The 21,366-nt window shown below is 51.3% G+C and overlaps 1 protein-coding gene across 1 annotated transcript; it reads right to left on the bottom strand.

Moving 5' to 3' along the window:
* Window positions 1-1,724: 1,724 nt before the first annotated feature.
* Window positions 1,725-10,882, bottom strand: LOC134407768 (snake venom vascular endothelial growth factor toxin ICPP-like). The gene is made up of 7 exons (XM_063139707.1): window positions 10,705-10,882; window positions 7,900-7,930; window positions 6,284-6,480; window positions 5,017-5,096; window positions 4,400-4,429; window positions 4,080-4,142; window positions 1,725-2,688 (listed from the first exon to the last, which is right to left on the bottom strand). Exons 1-7 carry the CDS (start codon window positions 10,768-10,770, stop codon window positions 2,580-2,582), a joined length of 576 nt encoding a protein of 191 aa, XP_062995777.1. The 5' UTR covers window positions 10,771-10,882; the 3' UTR covers window positions 1,725-2,579.
* Between the last annotated feature and the right edge of the window lie 10,484 nt (window positions 10,883-21,366).

Below are 21,366 nucleotides of genomic sequence, written 5' to 3'. Positions count from 1 at the left end.
CTCCCTCTCCCTCTCTCTCGCGCGCGCCGGGTTTCGCTGCGTCTGTTTCTAGGGCTTTTTCGTGCTCCCCTGCGCTCACAGAACACCCCCTCTCTGTTCTGCCCCCTAGGATCGTGCCCTTTCCTAACGAACAATAAATCTGCCCCCTTCCCCCTTACCAGCCCCTATTCTGAGCCACCACAAAATGCTAGACTAGCGAAGGCTGGTCCTTAAAAACTAGAGAGGGTCTCTGACCGTGTGCAGAGTGCCTTGTCCCCAGGCACCCACTCAATAACCCAAAGCCCACCCCGATAGAGTATCCCACCCAGGAAGGGCTTGTATTCCAACACCTTTTCAATCTTTCCAACTAAGATTGTAGTGCCTGAGTTTGCTTTCCTTTCCCCCCTCCTCCTCCTCCTCCCTCCCAATCCCCTTTCCTTTTGTGTCATGTCTTTTAGATTGTAAGCCTGTGGGCAGGGACTGTCAAGAAATACTTTTGTAAGCCGCCATGAGAGCCTTTTTTGGCTGAATGGCGGCATAAAAATCCTTAAATAAATAAAAAAATAAAAATAAAAAAAGACATTAACCAAGCTTTCTTTTCTTTTTATCTTCTTATCTGGTTTGTTTTGCTGTAAACTTGTATTTTTGAATATTATTGTGATGTTGTTGATTAGTATATTGTTAGATATTGTTGTTGTTCTAATTTTTGTAAACCGCCCAGAGAGCTTCAGCTGTTGGGCGGTATAAAAATGCAATAAATGAAATGAAATGGTACAATCCTATCCATGTGTAGGCAGAACAAAGTCCTACAACTCCTCAGCTGACCATGCAGGGAGTTATAGGGCTTTTTTCTGTCTAAGCATGCATAGGATTGCGCCCTGAACACTTTCCTCTTTCCCCCATGCCCTGAATCTTTCTCCCACCCCACCCCACCCCACCCCACCCCACATTTGGGCTTCCACCTGAAGGTTTAAAAGTAGATCTGGGCCATATTGGGGGGGGGGAGATTAGAAGGGGAGGAATTAAGAGCTAAAAAGCACCTGGGCCTGAAAGTGGAGTTTATTATTTTTTCTTTTAAAAAAAAATGGGGGGGGGATTTTTGCACCAAAAATCTTAAGCTATAAAGATAAATGTGTAATGAAACATGAGTCATTTCCACCAGGTGGAACCTAGCCAAGGCAAATTATCTTTAAAGTCTAGACTTTTAAAAGTACTTGCCTGCAATTGGCCCCATTGTTCAACACTAAACCTTTTTTTAATGTTTTAAAATCCCCAAGTACAACAGAATTTTTTTTAGCAAAAATTCAATGCACAAATAATAATGCTTATTTTTCTGGTGAACTTTGGATGAGGTAAACTGCAGGCCGAAATTAACAGCCCCAAAGAGGGAGCAGATAACACACCTCTGGATTTGTGTCGGCCAATCGTAATATCAAAACCATACGTATGTACCGCAAAAGCATCTGTTGTGCAATAGGGCTCTTGCTGTCATATACACATATATAATTTTTAAAGACATTTGAACTTCTCCTGGGTTTAAGGGATCCACCATGGAGCCAGGAAGGAATTACACTTCTAAGGAAGATTCCTATACTGTAATCTATTTCTCCAACCCCTGCTCTAAACACGAGGAGATTCTCACCTTTATTGGAAGATGTGAAAATACACAAACACAGAGACGTGTGTGTTTTTAAGTTTTTCAATTCCACATAACAAATCAAACCACCAATACAACTACAGGTGTTTCTTTTTGTTGTGAAGCTGTTCTCAGCCACCCACAATGTACACATAAAACACATGGATCCACAGTTTACTCAACTTGGGGTACACGTCTTTCAAAGTAGCTTGTGTCCATTGTTGGAGCAATCACGACGGATGCCTTGGCCATACTTGTGTTTTCCTAGTACTTTTCGTCTATAGGATTCCCCAGTTGAAATGCCGTGTTGTTGTTTTAACCAGAGCAGAACTGTTTGGCTTCCAGACAGGCCTAAGTTACATTGTCTTCTATTTTAAAAACGAATCATTCGATTTTCCCAGTTTCCCTGATGGCAAGGCATATAAAACACAATTTTTAAAATATAATATGTAAGAAAGATTACAGGTACTATTATGTTAAAAGCCATTTAAAGCTAAAGCTGTGCCCCTTGTGTGAACATACTCACACACTCTGTCTCCGTCTCTCTTTCTCACACACTCACACACACACACACACAAACACTCATTCATAGAACAGCAGTGTGTGTTAGACATAAGGGTGATGCATTATAAATAAAAGGCAAAGAGGCACTCTTGGGACAGGACAGGAATGCTTTGCAAAGGGCCTTTTTAGTGCATAAATTGAACCCCTCCTTGGGTCGTCATCATTATCATCAGAAGAAACAAATTCCTATATATGCCATAGAAACTTGGGGACTGGTGAGTGACCAATACTGCTTGGCTTCCACTCATACCCCCCTATGGAGGACATGTGTCCCCCACCCCCAGTGTCAAGCGGCCACCCATGGACAATCCACAGGCAGGGCTGTGAAGGTGAGCGGCAATTCACAGGCCTCCAGGGCCAGTTTTTCACGTGGCCCCTTCCAGCCACATGGGTTCCACCTTCAAGGGAAAGTGGCTCTTCTCGGCTGAGGCACAGTCTGGGTTTCTGCCAGCCCTTCCTCCTGGTCTCCGTCCGGAGCATCTTTCCTCCCCACAACAGGGAGTTTGCAGCTGCGGAAGAAAACCACATGCAACACAAATTAGAGAGGTGAAATTAAACAGACTCCTGCTATTGAACAAAACCACAATAAACACGGCAGCACTCTTCAAAGACTTAAAAGGTTGTCACACAGAGGAGGGCCAGGATCTCTTCTCGGTCATCCCAGAGTGCAGGACACAGAATAACGGGCTCAAGCTACAGGGAGCCCGATTCTGGCTGGACATCAGGAAAAACTTCCTGACTGTTAGAGCAGTACGACAATGGAATCAGTTACCTAGGGAGGTGGTGGGCTCTCCCACGGTAGAGGCATTCGAGAGGCAGCTGGACAACCATCTGTCCGGGATGCTTTAGGGTGGATTCCTGCATTGAGCAGGGTGTTGGACTCAATGGCCTTATTGGGCCCTTCCAACTCTGCTGTTCTATGATTCTATGACTCTATGTGGGCAGCAGGAGATAAATCTTGGCTCTAGTGTCCAGGCGTGCAGATCCAACCACCAGCACTTTTCTATGATTCTATTATTATTTTCTACAATCCCTACAGTTTCCTTGTTTTCAGTTTGGCCACTAAGAGTGCAATCCTGTGCATGTTTAAACAGAAAAAAGGTCCTGTAAGTCCCAGCCAACATAGCATAGCTGTTTGGAGGATGCTGAGAGCTGCTGTCTAAACATGCACAAGATTGTGCCCTCAGATTGCACACAGTTTGAGAAGGTTGCTGCATGTTCCTTTAACAATTATCTTTACATCAGTGTTGAAGCAATTGCTCCACCTCCTGGCAACTAAAGATATTGCCATATGAATTCTGACCCCCCATCTCTCTGCTTTGAAGTGGGTGGGTGGGATTATGTTCCGGCCCTTTCCATCAGCCAGAGGACTAAGGGCTACTAGTTGTGGGTGTATGTGTACACTTAAAAGGAGAGGGGGGGCAATCTCTCAAGACCAGACGATACTGGTAAAATTATTAACTACAAGAATTGGTACCTGAATTTGATTGTTTTCCTCCTCCCTCCCCAGTCCTTCTTCCTTTAGTATCAAGTCTATTGGCGTGTGAGCTGGCAGGCAGAGCCTGTTAAGATTTTCATCCCTGTTCAGCACTTAGAAAAATCTGGGTGCTTTATAAGTGGTGAAGAAATAATGGCCATGATGCTGCCTTCTCCTGGTTCATCCAACCCAGCCTACTTTGACAGGCAGTAGCTCTGCGGAGCCTCAGGAGAAAGAATAGGCTCTTCTCTTCCACCACCTGCTGTCCTAGATCCTGTTTTAACTGGAGATGCCTGCTGGGATCAAACCAGCGGCCTTTTGCAGGCAAGGCAGGGCCAGGCTTGCCCATGGAGTTAGGGCCCCTTCCTTCCCCGTTAGATGATGGCCGACTGCAATGCACATGCCGTGCTGTGGGGTACGTACAGTGGGGTGGAAGACGTAGAGCTCGGCTCCCGAGGTCTCCTCTTGGCCCCTATCCGGTGGCTCCTGAAAGTGGAGGAAGAAGAGGCTGAGCGCTCTCGCCCTTCACTCGCAGCGCGCTCTTGAAGGAGGGCGTTGCAACCACTCTCTGATGGTCATTCTTTACCCAAGACACAGAGATTGGGATATTGGGTCTACTGGGGCTGGCAAACTAGGAAGATTGGACCATGTCTGTGTGCCACTAAATGCCACCCCCCCTTGAGTCCTGCCCCCCCGAAACCGCTTCCACCCCCAGCCCTCCAACCAAGAGTCCCCACACGTACCTCTCACTTTTCAAACGTTTTCGTCGAGGCCTGGAAATAAGAGAGAGGAAACATTTACACTCCGCATTGTGAGGGGGGGGTGTTAGGGTCTAGGGGTGGAGGGTCTCTTGGCTCTAGGAGTGGCCATTCCATAAGGAATCAAAAGAGACTCAACTTCTGTCAGGTATCCCAGCCTTCCCCAACCTGGTATCTTCCAGATGTGTTGGACTACGAGTCCTAGTATCCCCCTGCAGCCATGGCTGGGGAATGCTGGGACTTGTAGTCCTGACACATCTGGAGGGCACCAGATTGGGGAAGCCTGGGGTATACCTTTTGCAAAAGTCAGGACATCCTCTCTGTCAACCAACCCTTCCATTTGGCTGGCCTTGGCCTGAATGCCCTGAGGGGAAACTACTCTGTACATGCTCAGAGGCACATACCATGATATAGGCCCAAATTCCAGCATGGAAAATAGGTTGTGGGGCTAAGTGATAGTGAGCTGTGGCTTGGAATGGATTTTCCTCCCAGACACCCCCAGCGTCCATCTGCAAACCCTCCCCTCCCCACCGCCCTCCCCTTACGCCCCCTGCAGGCACGTGATGGCTGCCTCTTTGCATCCTCGTGCTTCGCTGTCTCACCTGCAAACACACCGCGTATGCTCCGTGAACTTCAGCTCTTCCTGCCGAGTAGTGCCCAGGATGGGACTCACCCGCACCACCTACCCGGGGGGCGGGGGGAGAGAGAGACACACAGCCCTTCACCATCTGTTCTTGCCAGTCCAGCCCAGCTTATATTGTTTCAACCTCATCAGCTTCTCTGGGTATCTGGCCTGCCACCCACTAGCAGAGACGGAGCGCTGGGGAAGAGTAACCTTTGGTCTCATTCAGCCAGGCAGCCCTCATATACATCCCTGCTGTGCCTCATACCATAGGATTGCACTCTCAGAGGTGCTTCCAGGTGAGGCTTTCACTGAGCCATCGCCCTGCCTCACCCACAGAATTTTGTTCAGTGTCCAGATGAGGCCATCTTCTGTTTGTAAACACACACACACCTGTGTTTTCCCACCACTTCTTCCATCTATTTTCCTTGACCCTAAAAATCCCTTAAAGAGAAAAAGACGGAGCAGCTGCATGTGGCCTTTTCCTTGCTAGCACCAGGGCCCTCTGCCTGGAAGCACCCAGATTTTAAAAAAATTACTGGTGTGGCAAAATAGCAACCCCTGAAGGCGTGTTGAGCCTGCCTCTTGTGCCACTGGGCACGTGAGAACATAAAAAGATGGAGGAGAAATGCTAAGAATCATCCACATCTGGGCAGGTTATGCTACTACTAGTTTTGTTTCCAAAACAGTTAGATTTTGTATGGTGTAAGAAAAGATGGACGACGCTGCAAGCAATACAAGAGGGCAATGACTCCCAGGTCCAGGGGATGGGAGGGGCCAGTGCCCTCAGGCTGCAAAATGTCTTGGGTAGTCTTCAAGTAGAGTCTGGGCAGTTCTCTGTGGGGTATGCTCTATCTCTGGTTTTCCTGCTGCCTCAAGCAGGGGGCTGGACTAGATGGCCTCTCAGGCCCACCTCCAACTGCACAATTCTATGTCCCAGAAATACCCAGCCGCTTGCCTGTGTGTGTGAGTTGTCCCTCCGGCTGTTCCTCCCTTCCAGTCAGCCCCGTGTCTGCAACACGGGTGAAAAGAACAGCCCAAAAGTAAACTTGCGGGCGGCATCAGGTGTGCCTCTCTGCCTTTCATTCAGGGGAAAGTGCAGCCCGTCTCCCAGAAGTGTGGACAAGCCTCAGCCACTGTGAGAGCTGGGGTGAGGCTGGGGGCAACCCCCAGGGGGAGCCAGAGGGCCCCAAGGCTCCCATTTGGGGGAGCTGAAAGGCGACGGCTGCCTTGCTCCAGGCCCCCACCTGCAGTTCGACTGTGCGGGTCTCCAAGGCAACACACTCCAGGCTCTCATCCCCGCAGCACCCGGCACATCGCCAGACGGGGACGCACGGGGGCTTGAAAATGTGCTCCGCTTCGTGGGGGAACTCCTGCAGGACGTCCACCAGGGTCTCCCGGGCCCGGCAGTAGCTGCGTCGCCACACTTCCTCAAAGGGCACCACTGCAGAGCGGAGGAGGGAGGAGTCAGGCGCTGCCAACCACACCCTCCCACCCACCTGCCCCGTCCATGGGCTGCTCAGAAACACCCCCAGCAGCCAGAAAACGAAACTACCCCACATTCAAAGTCCTGCACCTTAGGCCATGTGGCCGCTTTTACAGAGGACTGTCCTCTATTGGAAGGACTGTTGTTGTTTTTATTTATTTATTTATATAGCTCCAACAATGTACTTGGTGCTGTACAAAATATACAAATAAAACAGCGACACCCTGCCTAGAGGCTTACAATCTAAAATCACATTAAAACATATGAAGGGGGGGGGGAAGGGGTTCACAAAACAGAAATAAGAGAATAATCATAGAAATAAGAACAGTAGATCAAGCTAAAATACTAAAAGCTATGGAAAACAAATGAGTTTTCCAATGCGTTTTAAAATCTACAATGGAACTCGTGGCACGTAGTTGCTCTGAAAGAGCATTCCAAGCAAACGGGGCAGCCAGAGAGAATGGGCGAAGCCGGGCAAGAGCGGTAGAGACTCTTGGGCAGGAGAGCAACATGACATTTGAAGAACGGAGGGTACGAGGGGATGGTAGAGTGGAATGAGAGAGGAAAGATAAGAAGGTGCAAGGCCATGGCACGCTTTGAATGTCAGCAAAAGAAGCGTATACTGAATTCTATATGGGATCGGAAGCCAATGAAGAGATTTCAACAAAGGAGAAACATGGTCAAAACGACGAGCCAAGAAAATAATCTTGGCTGCAGAATGGTGAAGACTTACACTGGCCTGTGTAAGTCAGGTTTAAAGATAAAGAACCATCAGTGGATGATGTGCTCCCTCCAGTATCAGAGGCAGTATACCTATGATCGCCAGTTGCTGGGGAACATGGGTGGGAGGGTGCTGGGGAACATGGGGAACAAGCTGTGTATATTTACTGTTTTATACTGTATGCTTTTATCTGTACGCAGCCCTGAGATCTTATTGATATTGGGCGGGATATAAATGTTTTAAATAAATAAATAAATGGGTGCGTTTGGGTCCTGCTTGTGTGTCTCCCATGGGCACCTGGTCAACTACTGTGTGAACAGAATGCTGGACCAGGTAGTCCTTTGTGGAAACAACAGCCATCATCCACCACTTGGAAAGGACTCACTTTAGCCCTGGACAGCAGACTGAACAGGCTGGCACATAGGTCACCTGTTCAGTCTTCTGCAACGATATGTATAAATTAACATATGCAAATTTTGTGTAAATTGGTGTCCACTATTTTGGAGATTCACAAGTGCCCCCCTGCTCAATTTCCTTAACTCTGTGTGTGCTGGGGCGGGGCCCTGGAGGACGAACCTCAGGCTTTGCAATGCAGTGAAGACCCCAAATTCATACCTAAAAACCGGAAGAGTAAAAATCCAAAGAGGAGCACTCACCACCTGCTGACTGGTCGGAAGAAGACACCGGCTGTAAGAGAATGAGGGACCGCTGAAAAGGGAGTGCGACGGAGTCTGGGATTGTAACATCCAAGCAAAACCTACCCCACAGCTACAAAGCTAAATCAATCTCGATACAAATCTCATCTGTCTGTCTGTCTTGTCTTATCTTCCTTCCTTCCACATACTTCTAGCTCATCTCTGGCTGCCCTGTACCTGCGAAATCAGAGTCTTGATTGCAAAGCACTAATCAAACCTTGCAGAGCACCAGCTGTGCTGGTGAACGGCCACTAGGTGGGGATCGAGCTCTACTCCTAGAGCTGCAAAAGAAGTCGTTTGCCCTCCTGATCCAGCCCCAGCGAAGCAGGCGGCTGAATTCCTGAACAGAGGCTCCCTTTACATTTATTTATCCTGGGAAGCGCCAACAGACTGCAGACACCAACAGACTGACCTGGACCAGATAATGCTGGCAGCCCAGTAAGTTCACGGAAGAAGCTGCACCTGCCTAAATTCTCCCTTCAATTCTAAAGGGGGCAACCAGGGTAATAGCTGCTCTAGCTCTGCCAATGGATCCGGTGCTCTGTGGAGGAGCCTAAGAGGGAGCCTAAGAGGAGCGCACAGGCTAAATCAGAGATGTGGAACTGTTTCTGCCCAAGGGACAAATTCCATTCCAGAGAATCTCTAGGGGGCACAGTTCAGTGGTGCGCGGGGCAGTGGGCAAAAGGGGAAGGCCCCAAATTCCAAGCATACGAACCTATTTTAGCTCCAGGTTCTTCCTGCCAGCATCCAAAGCCTTCGCGGAGGCCTTTCAGCCTTTCAGAATGGAGAAAGCTGCACAAAAGCTGGGATCCAGCAAACAATTGGTGCTCACGGGCAAGTGGGAAAGGCCAGGGCAGGAGAACCCCAGGAGGCTGGATCGGGACCCCAAGAGGACTGGATTTGCCCCATGGGACCGGAGGTGATGCACCGCTGGTCCATGTCAACTTCCCCCAACTTGGTGCCCTCCGGATGTGTTGAACTTTGCATTGTAAATAAATAATATATTGTAAAAAAATAAAATAGCGTTTCAACCCCATGCTGGCTACAATGGCCAAGCTGGCTGGGCATGATGGGAGTTGTAGTCCAACACACCTGGAGGGTGCTAGGTTGGGGAAAGTTGGTCTAAACACACAAGGATCAAACGGCGCAGATGAATTAGCTGAGCAGGGAGAGTCCAGCTTTTGCAGCGTCCAGGGCGGAGGAATGAAACCACCCTCCTTGAAGTTGGGGCTCTGTCACAAGGTGCCTTCGCGGCTCTGCTGACCCCCTACTGAATGACAAGCAGGAGTCTCTTAAGTGGACTGATCTCTCCTGGGGGAGCCTGTCACTAGAAGGTCAACCAACAGGGCCACTTATTTGCAGAAATTCGGCTAGGTTCCCAAACTTCCAGCAGCGCTTAAAAAGACAGGCGTTTAATTTAAATCTGCTTTGATGGTCAAAGCGGGGAGAAAGTCTCCACCTCCACTCCCACATCTGCAGCCGGAAGGATGAAGTTGTTCAGCAGCCTGTTGGCACCCCAGGCTTTGCCCCTGACAAGGGGGAAAGTCCTATGGCCCCTTCCACACAGGAACTGTGGGCAGGAAAACCCCTGGGTCTGGCCTGTCCAAGGGGGTGTGTGTCTGTGTGTGAGGGAGGGAGGGAAAGTGCCTGCCCTGCACAGATTTACAAGCCAGCGGGGCAATGCTTGCTTGTTGTTTTAAAGTTGCACTAGCAACGTAGCCCTGTGAGATATCAGGAATTCAAAACCCCTAACTTATTATTATTATTATTTATTTATATAGCACCATCAATGTACATGGTGCTGTACAGAGTAAAACAGTAAATAGCAAGACCCTGCCGCATAGGCTTACAATCTAATAAAATCATAGTAAAACAATAAGGAGGGGAAGAGAATGCAAACAGGTACAGGGTAGGGTAAGCAGGCACAGGGTAGGGTAAAACTAACAGTAGAAAGTAACAGTAGAAGTCTGCACAACATCAAGTTGTGCAACTGTGGTGTGTGAAATGGCTATGCCCAGCATGATAGGCGCCTCGCACGTCCACTTCCATGCGTGTGGACTACAGAGTCAGGCCCCTCCAGCAAAGGTATGACTTGTAGAGTTCCGTGTGTGTGTGTGTGTGTGTGTGTGTGTACAGAGAAAGTGCCTACTTTCAGTGATGGCATTTCAGTAACCTGCGAAGCTGCCTCCTTGTATCAATGGTCCACCTGGCTCAGTATTGTCAGCTCTGACCGGCAGCAGCGGCTCTCCTGGGTCCCAGGCAGGACTCTTTCCTCGCCCTTCCTGGAGGCGCTGCCGGAGACAGAGCCGTCTGCGTGCGAAGCAGGGGCTCTGCCACCATGGCCCTTTCTTAGTGCTTCTGAACATGTGCAGAGCGCATTGCTTTGGAGTCCTTGAACTTTTTTTTTAAAAAAAAGACCAAATCAACCCATCCGACAGATTTATCCCCACCCTGCGTCCCTTGCCTGGAGTGGACCCGGGGCTGACTTTGAGAAGAGCCCGCGCTCCGCCCAAGTGGACCGAACTCCTTCCCCGTTGCCTTCCCAACCATCCGACGACCTCTCGGGGCTTCATTCCCCGGAGATGCGCGGAAAGGGCTGCCGGGGGCCCGTTCGGAGGGGACGCGGGCGCTCCCCTGAAGGCGCCCAGGGCGGCGGCGGCGGCGGCGGGAGGGGGCTGGGCTCGCCTCGGCCCCGGCGGGCTGGCCGCCCCTCCTGGAGCCCCCCGCCGCCCCACCCCGCCCCACCCCACCCCGGCGTCTCCTTACCTGGGCGCGGGGCAAGCCGCAGAAGGCGGCCGCGGCCAGCAGGTAGCCCGCGGCGCTGGGCGGCATCCCGGATCAACTGGGGCGGCGCGGGCTGGCGGCCGAGCGGGGCTCCGGGCTGGCCCGGCTCCGGACTGGCCCAGCGGGGCCCCGGGGCCGAGCGCGGCCAGCAGGCATTCAGCACGCCGCCGGGCGCAGCGGGCAGGTGGCTGCTCCGGGCACCAGCCGCGGGCACCGCCGGCCGGGGCGTCCTCCGGGCGGGCGGGCGGGTGGCGACGCCGTCGGCCGGCCCAGCTGCTTCCCCTGGAAGTGGCGGGCGCAGCGCAAGCTGGAGGCGCCGAGCGGGAGCGGAGGCAGGGAGGAGGGAGGGAGCGAAGGAGGGGCGGAGTGGGCAGGAAGGGGTAGAGAGGGGCGGGAGCGGGCACGGCCTCCAGGCAAGGGGGAGGGGGAGGGGGAGGGGGCCCCGCGGCTCTCCGCCCCCCCTCCCCGCCTCCGGCCCTGGCCAGGGCCAGGCGCTGCCCGGGCTCGGCCGCAGGGGCCTCTCGCAGGCGCTGCAGTCGTGGCACCGGGGGTGGGGGTGGGGGTGGGGGGGGTGGGGGGGCAGGCAAGCAGAGGGCGAAGCGGCCGGCCCCGATCCTTGCGCAGGAAACATGTGGTGGTGTGCGCCTCGTGCGAAGACCCCCGCCCCTTGTGTGCCGAGGAAAGGGCTCTCTGCACATGCTCCGTGGCACGCCTCTCTTCTGCCAGCCAGAAGAATAGCCCCAGCTAATCTCACATGACACTGGCAGGCTGGGGGGCGTCGGTCTTGGTCCCTTCTGCCTCCCTTTCTTTTTTACATTTTTAATCTGCCCAATAACAAACGTTGTCCAGGCAGATTATAAAGAATGAAAAAGAAACGCACGGGTCTGTCTTTCTTTCTTTCTTTCTTTCTTTCTTTCTTTCTTTCTTTCTTTCTTTCTTTCTTTCTTTCTATTATGCTTCACTAGGAACACCAAAGCGGTTAACAAATGCAGCATTTCCTGTTTGATTTCTCTTGCGCAGGCTTCCTATTACGGATTTTGTACTGTATGTATTGTTTGTCCCTATGTTTGGAAGCCGCGCTGTCTTAGAAGGCAGGCTACACATATTTTCAAAGAAATAACAATTCAGCAGAAATAACTCAAGCGCTGAAGTCCAAACCAAGTCTAATAATAGGGGCTGGGACCCAGGCTCCACCCGCCGCTCTGTGCTTTGGGAGCTCTGCTTCCCCACAGGTGTTCCCCGCAGGTGAGGGGAAAGCTCTCTTCTCATGCTCCGAAACCTCTTTTTTTAAAACAAACCACAAGGCCCAGGAAAGATTCTGGGGCTAAATCCAGCTTTGTATTGGTGACTCAAACAAAAAATTCCTTCCCGGTGGAGCTGAAGTCCCTGCACCTTGCTAGACTGACGGCGTGGGCCCTAGAGTTGGAAGGCCTAAAGAGGGTCCTGCACGCGCTGGTAACCTCAAGGTTCAACTTCTGCAATGTGCTGTACATAGGGCTACTTTTGTACCTAGTTCAGAAACTTCATTTAGTTCAAAAAATGGCAGCCAGGTTGGTCACTGGAACACCTAGGGGGTGTCCATATTACCCCAACATTTAAAATCACTCCACTGGCTGCCAATTTGTTTCCAGGCCAAGTACAAAGTGTTGGTCATTACCTTTAAAGCCCTACATGGTTTGGGTCCAGGTTACCTGCAGGATCAGCTTCTCCCGTATAATCCGCCCTGCACATTCAGGTCCTCTGGGGAGAACTTACTTCAGTCAGCTGAAACTAGGCTGACAACTGTTAGCCAGAGGACCTTTCCTTCTGCTGCCCCCAGACTGTGGAAGGGCCTGCCGGAGGAGATTCATCAACTTAACACTCTCTCCAAGTTTAAGACATCTATAAAGACTAGCCTCTTCCAGCAGGCCTACCCAGATGAATTTTAAACCAAGGATTTTAAGATGTCTTGATTGTTATTTTGATATTGTATTGGTTTTATATGCTCTTTTCATTCATTTTATGCATTTGATTTATATTGTATTGTTGTACTAATGTTGTTCCCCACCTCGATCCAAAGGGAGGGGCGGGTAAGAAATATTATTATTATTATTATTATTATTATTATTATTATTATTATTATTATTCTGGAAGCCCCTTGCTGTGTCATTTCCCAGCCTCGGAAGCCGTGGTCACCACTGGACCCTGCCCTGATCACACCAACCTCTCGTCCCGTCCCCAGACATCAAAAACAAGCCCAAAGTGCTCGCACACCAGGCGTCAGCTGGGACCTCACAGGTGTTTGCGTGGCCACATTAATGGAGGGATTGTGTCAGTGTGAGGGCAGAATGGGCCTCAATTCCTGGATACAGCTGCCGGACATTTGCGCCGCCCTGGGGACGCCAGCAGCTGGCCCAAGGCAGCTCCCAGATACAAAGGGGACAGTCTTTTGGCAAAGGAGCAGCGCGGCCTTGCTGGAGTCAGCAATCACTTTGCACCGCTGAGGCCGGCAAGCCCACCGCACAGCACCCCCAGGGCAACGGCTGGGCCGGATGCAGGAATTGGACAGGCGGTCATCAATCCAGAACTGCTGACAACTTGGATTTCATCTTGCCTTTGATCAGGGGATGAAGGGTGAGGAAAGTAATCCTGGCAGGAGAAAGTGAAATAATAAATATAGGCCCTTTTAGGGGGATCCCTGCTTTTGGCCCTGGAAACATTCCCCCCAGCACACAAGGGTTTACCCTCTTTAGAGGAGAGGGGGGAAAGAAGATGAGGAGAAGGCGATCAATGGCCAGCAGCCCTAGTGGCTAAAGGCTACCTCCATGAGCAGAGACAGCTGGTTGGCTACAGTGGGAACAGAATGCTGGACTAGATTAAAAAGATCGGCTGGTGGTGGTGGTGGTAGGGAAATTCCTGGAGGAGAAGTCTATCAACGGCTATTAGTCCTGATAGCTATGTGCTGTAAAGGAGCACGCACCAGCAAAAGCTGGCCCTTGGACTGGATTTAGCACAGATCCCCAGAACAAACACTCACAGCTCACAATTTGGAGGTTTAAGACCATTTATTTCAGGAAATGGGTAGATTACATGGGATTAGCAACTAAAACTATTAAAACATGCATATATATATAAGAACCCCAAAAAAGCAAGCCAGAAAACTAAAACTACAGTTCATACATCACCCAGCCATGGAGTCAGCCAGCCACACTGAACTCCCCCCACAAGTATATTTTATAGTTTCTTTTCCTCCGACTCCTTCCCCCCTCCCCTTGGCTTCTCATACGTAACCATAACAATAAAATTAACACGTTAAAAGACAGGCCAGCCCCAGTTCCATTCACCCATCCCTTACATGTGCTACCTCCAGTAGTAGAGACAGTGGGAACAGAATGCTGGTGGTGGTGGTGGTAGGGAAATTCCTGGAGGAGAAGTCTATCAACGGCTATTAGTCCTGATAGCTATGTGCTGTAAAGGAGCACGCACCAGCAAAAGCTGGCCCTTGGACTGGATTTAGCACAGATCCCCAGAACAAACACTCACAGCTCACAATTTGGAGGTTTAAGACCATTTATTTCAGGAAATGGGTAGATTACATGGGATTAGCAACTAAAACTATTAAAACATGCATATATATATAAGAACCCCAAAAAAGCAAGCCAGAAAACTAAAACTACAGTTCATACATCACCCAGCCATGGAGTCAGCCAGCCACACTGAACTCCCCCCACAAGTATATTTTATAGTTTCTTTTCCTCCGACTCCTTCCCCCCTCCCCTTGGCTTCTCATACGTAACCATAACAATAAAATTAACACGTTAAAAGACAGGCCAGCCCCAGTTCCATTCACCCATCCCTTACATGTGCTACCTCCAGTAGTAGAGACAGTGGGAACAGAATGCTGGTGGTGGTGGTGGTAGGGAAATTCCTGGAGGAGAAGTCTATCAACGGCTATTAGTCCTGATAGCTATGTGCCACCTCCAGTAGCAGAGGCAGCAAGCCTCTGTACATCAGTTGCTGGGGAACATGGGCAGGAGGGTGCTGTTGCATTCATGTCCTGCTTGTGGGTTCCTGATCGACAGCTTCTCAGCAGCGGTGTGAACCGAGTGCCGGACTAGATGGAGCCTCGGTCTGGTCCAGCCTCAGCGCTCTTCTTAGCCTCTTATGGGAGCTCTGGCTCGTAAATCGTGATCATGAGCTTCCCATGGGAGCACTTGGGCCATTGCTAGATGAGGGTTTAGCCTGGGCTGATACCCGGGCTCACCCCTGTGCGTCCAGATGACACACAGGGGGCTAAACCCTCCCTTGGCCCGGGATAACCGGCATCGGTTGTGGCCCGGAAATTCCTCAGCCCTGGGCTGAGCCGGGGGCTGCGGAAGGTCTAGCCCATTCCACGGTGTTTCTCGGCTATGCAGCTTACTCGCGAGTAGCTGGCAGAAGCCGCGGTCCTGCGCACATGGCCCCTATAAATGTAAAAATAATAATGGCTGAAGCGACGGGGCTTTCCTTTACCTCGTCGCGTGTCACGTGTAGACAGGAGTGACAGCCCGCACTACTTCTAGCGCAGGCTGGCCCCTCCATACGCCGGGATTTAAAGGTAGGTCTAGCAAGGCCCTTGGTCAGCCAGTGTGGAAGGCAATTGCTGGCTTAGGTGGACCCCCTTTGCTCTGGGCCAGCTCTCACGTTCTGTCTGCTGTGGCTTAGTTTGGATGGGGGTGGGGTGGGGCAGGGGCTTGGCTTTGGACTGGTGAGTGGGGTCAGCCTAGATGGCCTTTTGGTTCCTTCCCAAGCCTGCCATGCATTTTGCAAGCAAGCTGGAGCATGATGATTAACAGTCCATGTTTACACAGCGCTATCGCCATACATGGGCCTTTAAAGCAAGAAAGGGGACAATAAAGGCAGGGAGAACAGGGGGGGGATCGGGGGGGGTCTGAGAGCTGCTGCAGGCACTTTGCCATCGTGATGCACATGGTTGCGATGGGGGAGGGGAGGCAGGGCTCCTTTTGCTGCCCTCAGCCAATGGGAAAATCCACCACACACATTGCATATTATGGTATGGGGAGGGCAATCATGCTCCCCTTTTAGGCTGCCATCACACAGCTATTTACCTGGAGGTTGTTCATTGAACTCAATGGGGCTTATGTCTGAGAAGGCACAAGGTGATGCTGCTGTGTGTCCCCAACCATTGGTTGGGGACACACAGAGAGCTTCTGTGTGCCGCCCAGAGAGCTTCGGCTGTGGGGCGGTATATAAATCTAATAAAATAAAATAAAATAAATAAATAAATATTCTTAGCTGCCTGGAATGCCATTCCCTTGTTATGCGTCAGATAAATAACTAATAGCAACCTCCTTCCTCTGCCCATGCAAGTGAATCGAACAAGAAAAACAGGGTGTTTGTAATAGGGCAGGGGGGACATTGGCATCCTTTGCCCCAGGCTCTGCGCCCTTCCCCTTTCCCTTCCCCTTCCCCCACCAGGAGTTTCCTCAAACAGGTCAGCACCTCCTCCTGTATGCTGCCGCCTAAGGCCATGGCTAGACCAGGCCTATATCCCGGGATCATCCCGGGACCATCCCTGGGCATCCAAATGACACACAGGGGGTCCCGGGAGCAGGCAGGGACGACCCCTCCATTTGGGCTGGGCTGGGCGTGCTGGGGTTTGAAGTCAGGGAAAGGTGGGTTTGAGGTCCAGGGAGAGAGACCCCTGGGCTCCTTGGGCTCCATATAAGGCAGCTCCTTTCCATAGTGGCCGCTAGAGTTCTCTTTGCCAGGAAGAGGAGCCAAGAATGCCCAGCTGCTCAGGAGCCCCTCTGTGACCAGAGCCTGGCATGCCGGAGCCTTTGCCGCCACCACCCAGCACCACCCAGCACCATGTCAGCTGGGAAACCACCTTGGCACGCGTTCCCCAGCGACAGGGCCGTTGCCCTCTCCTCATCCCTGCCCCAATACACACACACACACACACGCCCCAGCCCCTATGACCCAAGTTCCCTGCAAAGACTGAGGAGGCCACAGGCTGGCTGAGGGCAGAATGCTGAGTAGGGCAGCCCCTGAGGGCTGGTCTATTATTAGTGGCGGTGAGTAGCTGCCACGCTAATAGCATGCAGAGGGTCATGGCCAAAGGTTATCTCCAACTTGCCAGTATAGAAATTGCCCTCTTCGTTCTATCTGTGCTTTCCTGATCTGCTTGTGTTGTTCTCTCCTCCCTCCCCCTCCCTCCTCCTCCTCCTCCTCCCCACCAGTCTACATAGCTAACATAAGATGGGTCGCTGCCCCTCCAGTGTTTACTGTTTTAAAATATCACACTGGTCTTTGCCAGGGGGCCTTGGGGAAGAGGCTTTTATGGCACCATCAGATGAACACATTCGCAGAATTTTACAGGGCTTCCAGGTGGCGACACCTTCCTTCTGATCCTGCAAGGAGCCCTCCCTCTGTCCAGGAGCTCAAGGCAGCCTGCACCGGATTCGGAGCCAGGCCTGCATAGCTTCAGCAAGGCAGGTGAGTCCTGCGTCCTCCAACCATGGCCTGGGACCTGGTTAATATCAGCTGCTGATGCACCTCAAGAGTTCGTGCTGAGCGACTGCTAAGGAGCACTTGTGTGTGTGTGTGTGTGTGTGTGTGTGTGGTGGTGGTGGTGGGGGCTGCCCCTCTCGCAGTTGTGCAGAAGAGAATTGCAGCAAGCGTCTCTTGTCATTCAAGCAATGGGAGAAGCAGCAATCACCAAAAATGCTTTCCTTTGAACAGCTCTTAAAGGCGCCTCCCTTTACACCCTACTGTGGGCCAGTTGAAATACACACAGAGACATCTATATACATACAGGGCTGGTGCTACCATAGAGGCCACTCAGGCGGCCGCCTAGAGCGCCAAGCTAAGAGGGGCACCGGGCGCAGCGCAGCACTCATGCGCGTTGGCTGTGAGCTGGGCTGGCCCAAGGATTCGCCTGGGCGGGCGAGATGGTGCCCCACGCCCGCCCAGCCAAAGCGAAGCCAGGGACGCTGGGGTGGGGGTGGGGCAGCTCCACGTTCGGACTTCTGGAATGTGCCCAGAAGAGAGAGAGAGAGAGAGAGAGAGAGAGAATGTATGGGTGAATGGGGTGCAGGGGGTCTTTGAGTGAATGCATGTGTTCATGCGTGTGTTTGTTTGGAGTGAGTGATGCTGAGTGTGTGTGTGAGTTGGGGGGGATGATTTGGAGGTGATATTCCTATTAAATAATGCACTTTAGACCCATAGACGTTCCTTTCCAATTTGTTTGCTATAATTGGCATGACGTATTTCTTGCACTTTAAAATAAATTTAGCAGTTTCAAGTTTTGTGCTTCTTATTTTTTCCAGGAAACATCTGTTCTTAAAAATCGAAGTTGGCATTTTTGGGTGTGTGTGTGTGAAAGTAGCTCACCTTGCCTAGGGCGCAAAATAGTCTGGCACCGGCCCTGTATACATACATGCGTCCCCAGTCCCCAAGCAAACCCACCTGGTGATCGGGACTACAGTTCCCAGGGGCGGGGTGGGGGGTGGGGGTTACCCTCCAGGCTTTTGAGGGTAACCCCCCCTTCCCTCAGGGAGTCTCGGCACCATTGTCCTCAGCTGCTCTGGCTCCTCACCCTCTTCCTCGCCCTTGTTCCCACCTGCTTGCTTGACAGGCAGAGAGCCAGGGAGCACGGAGGCCAGGGCATCAGAGGTGGCTGCTGCTGCTGCTGCTGCTGCTGCTGCTGCTGCTGCTGCCCACCACCGTTGCCTGGGCCGGAGCTAGAGGCAGGTGAACAAGCTGGAGAGAAGCAGCAGGTCCAGGGGGCTCTTATCGGGGTGGGTGGGTGATGGGGGCCTTGGTCTTTGCCAAGTGCCCGGCCACGCTGACCCTTGACACTGGCTCTGCCCAGGGCCCCTGGGTTTGGCATCGTTACACACGTTTGGAATTGATCCCACTGCGTGTTATATTATAATAATAATAATAATAATAATAATAATAATAATAATAATAATAATAATAATTTTATTTCTTACTCGCCTCTTCCTTTGGATCGAGGCAGGGAACAACATTAGTACAAGAGTCAACACATCTTAAAAATACTTGATTTCATATTCCTGGGTGTTTCACTGACATACCTGCAAGATCATGAATGTAAAAGGGCTGTGAGCATTTGAGACAGCTTAAGTTTTATAGCTCTTGACTCCACTGTCCGCTTTCTCCCTCGTAGAGCCTCTCCTGTCCCACAGCAGGCTGAGCTGGGAACGGGAGGCCAGTGTGGGAATAGTTGCTTGATTCCCAGGGGAAGGCCGAGCAGCTCTGAGAAATGCTGCAGGCGGCAGCTGATCTGACGTGAATGGGGACGTCCTCCAGATAAACAAGAGCAAGGGTGCTCCTGGGCTTGCCATGTGTGCCTGGGAGTCAAACGGCTGGCATGGAGCCAGCCTTGCATCTCACAAAGTCCTATGCCTCCCTGCCTCCCTGCCCCAAATGCCCAAAGCAAGGGCTGGTAAGTGTACTGTGTATGTACAGTGGGTCTTTGTCTGGACTGGGTTGTTACTGAGAAGACCCCGTTTGTATTTTGGAATTGTCTCTCACTTTCCACCAGCTGCAGCTAGAAATGCACATGCACACAGACACACCGCACTGTCTTTGGGAAAACAGAATATAAATGTAAGACATAAATGAATTAAATAAGAAGCCGCTGACTCCACACTGCTTCTCTTTCTCCTCCCACTGGCTGACCGGTCTCCCCTTCCCAAAGCAGGAGAGTGAGATCGCCAGCCATGAGGAAGGATATTGGTGTTCACTGCTCAGTCATGTCCCTCTCTCAAAAGATGAGAGTGGCACATCAGCTAGAGCTGAAGACACCTGCCTGAAACCTGCCCGAAACCTGGGCTTGATGGACCACGGGTCTGACACGGTAGAGGGTGGCCTCCCCTGTTCCTCAAGCGGCTGGCAGAAGAGACAAAAGACCAACCATCCTACCCAAATAGCCATGGACGTACAGAATCTGGGGTCATGATCGCTGGCTTAGCACCAGATGACACGTGATACTAAGCAGGTCATGAGGAAGCGTGCCAGTGATTGTTTTAATTCACAGCAGGTGCTTATGAGAGCAGGGCTAAAAGAAGCACGGGTGGAATTGCTGGGCCAAGCGACAGAGAGCAGAAATAGAAACGGGGGTGGGGGAAACAAGGGCCAACGGGCTTCCTGGCGATGGACCTCTGCAGTCTGAACCAACTGTGTTCTTTGGATGCATAGTCTAGCATAGTCTTCCCCAACCTGTTGCCCTCTCGGTGTGTTGGGCTACAACTCCCATAATCCCCAGCTAGCGTAGTCCAACACACCGAGAGGGCACTAGGTTGGAGGATGCTGTTCCAGTGAGACTATCCATTTAGGACAGTTCTGACCTGTGGCCACCAATTGGCTTAATAAAGGACAGCCAACCAGCATCCATAAGGGTGTACTACTCATCATGTTTTTAAGCTGGTGCCCCAAAACTGAATACTAAAATCAATGTATCAGGGCCATATTTAGAAGGGCACCAGGGCTGCAGCATGGAGTTGAGCTACAACACCTTCTGCAGTGTTGCAAGAGATCCAGGGGTGTCCAGACGTCTCCAGCCAGCCCCTCCCCTGAAGTCCAAGCAAGGGTGTTTTCAGCTCAACCTGTCTTGTCCCCTCTCAAGGAAAGGAACCAGGACCAAGTCACTCTCAGGAGCTCAGAGAGAGAGAGAGAGAGAGAGAGAGAGAGAGAGAGAGAGAGAGAGAGGAGAGAGAGAGAGAGAGAGAGAGAGAGATATCTTGAGGGAACATGGGGTGGTGGTGGTGGGGCATTCACAGGCTTCTGTGCATGGGATCCACAGGACCATGGAGGGGTGAGACTGAGAGAGAGAAGGAGGGAGGGAGGCAAAGGGGGGGGAGAATAGTGTGATGGGAAAGTCAGACAGAGGAAATAACGGCTAGAGGGGAAAAGGTGGATAGCTATCTGGTTAGCTAATTATGGAACACACAGAATGGATTTTGCAGGCACAAAGCCATACAAGGGGGCCAATCTTGCTCACCCTTTTCTCTAACGAGACTGAGCCACGGTCTCTCCACATAACTTCACTTTCTCTGCCCTCTGCCTATAGCTAAGAAGGGTTTGGATCCGCACATTTGCACCCTGCAGGGCCCAAATGACTGCACATATTTCAGAACAGGGTGGGCTGAAGTTGTATCATCAACTCCACAATTTGTGGCTCTCTTTGCAGCCTGGGGTAATTTACATTTGTCCTAATTTATTCGGCATAGCCCCTATTTTACAAGATGCAAATACTTTCAAAACGTTTTCTTAATATGAGATGCTACAACAGTCACTCTTCACATTTGGGCCTCCTTCCCACATCCTTAATATCTAGGAGCAAAAATCCTGGTCAAGGATGATCAGGGGTCGGGAAACAAAGCCCTATGAAGAGAGGCTGAAAGAACTGGGCATGTTTAGCCTGGAGAAGAGAAGGTTGAGGGGAGACATGAGAGCACTCTTCAAATACTTGAAAGGTTGTCACACAGAGGAGGGCCAGGATCTCTTCTCGAACCTCCCAGAGTGCAGGACATGGAATAACGGGCTCAAGTTAAAGGAAGCCAGATTCCAGCTGGACATCAGGAAAAACTTCCTGACAGTTAGAGCAGTACGGCAATAGAACCAGTTACCTAGGGA

The sequence above is a fragment of the Elgaria multicarinata genome, chromosome 13 (assembly GCF_023053635.1).
Source record: "Elgaria multicarinata webbii isolate HBS135686 ecotype San Diego chromosome 13, rElgMul1.1.pri, whole genome shotgun sequence".
Lineage (NCBI taxonomy): Eukaryota > Metazoa > Chordata > Lepidosauria > Squamata > Anguidae > Elgaria > Elgaria multicarinata.
This window is presented reverse-complemented; position numbering and strand designations above follow the sequence as displayed.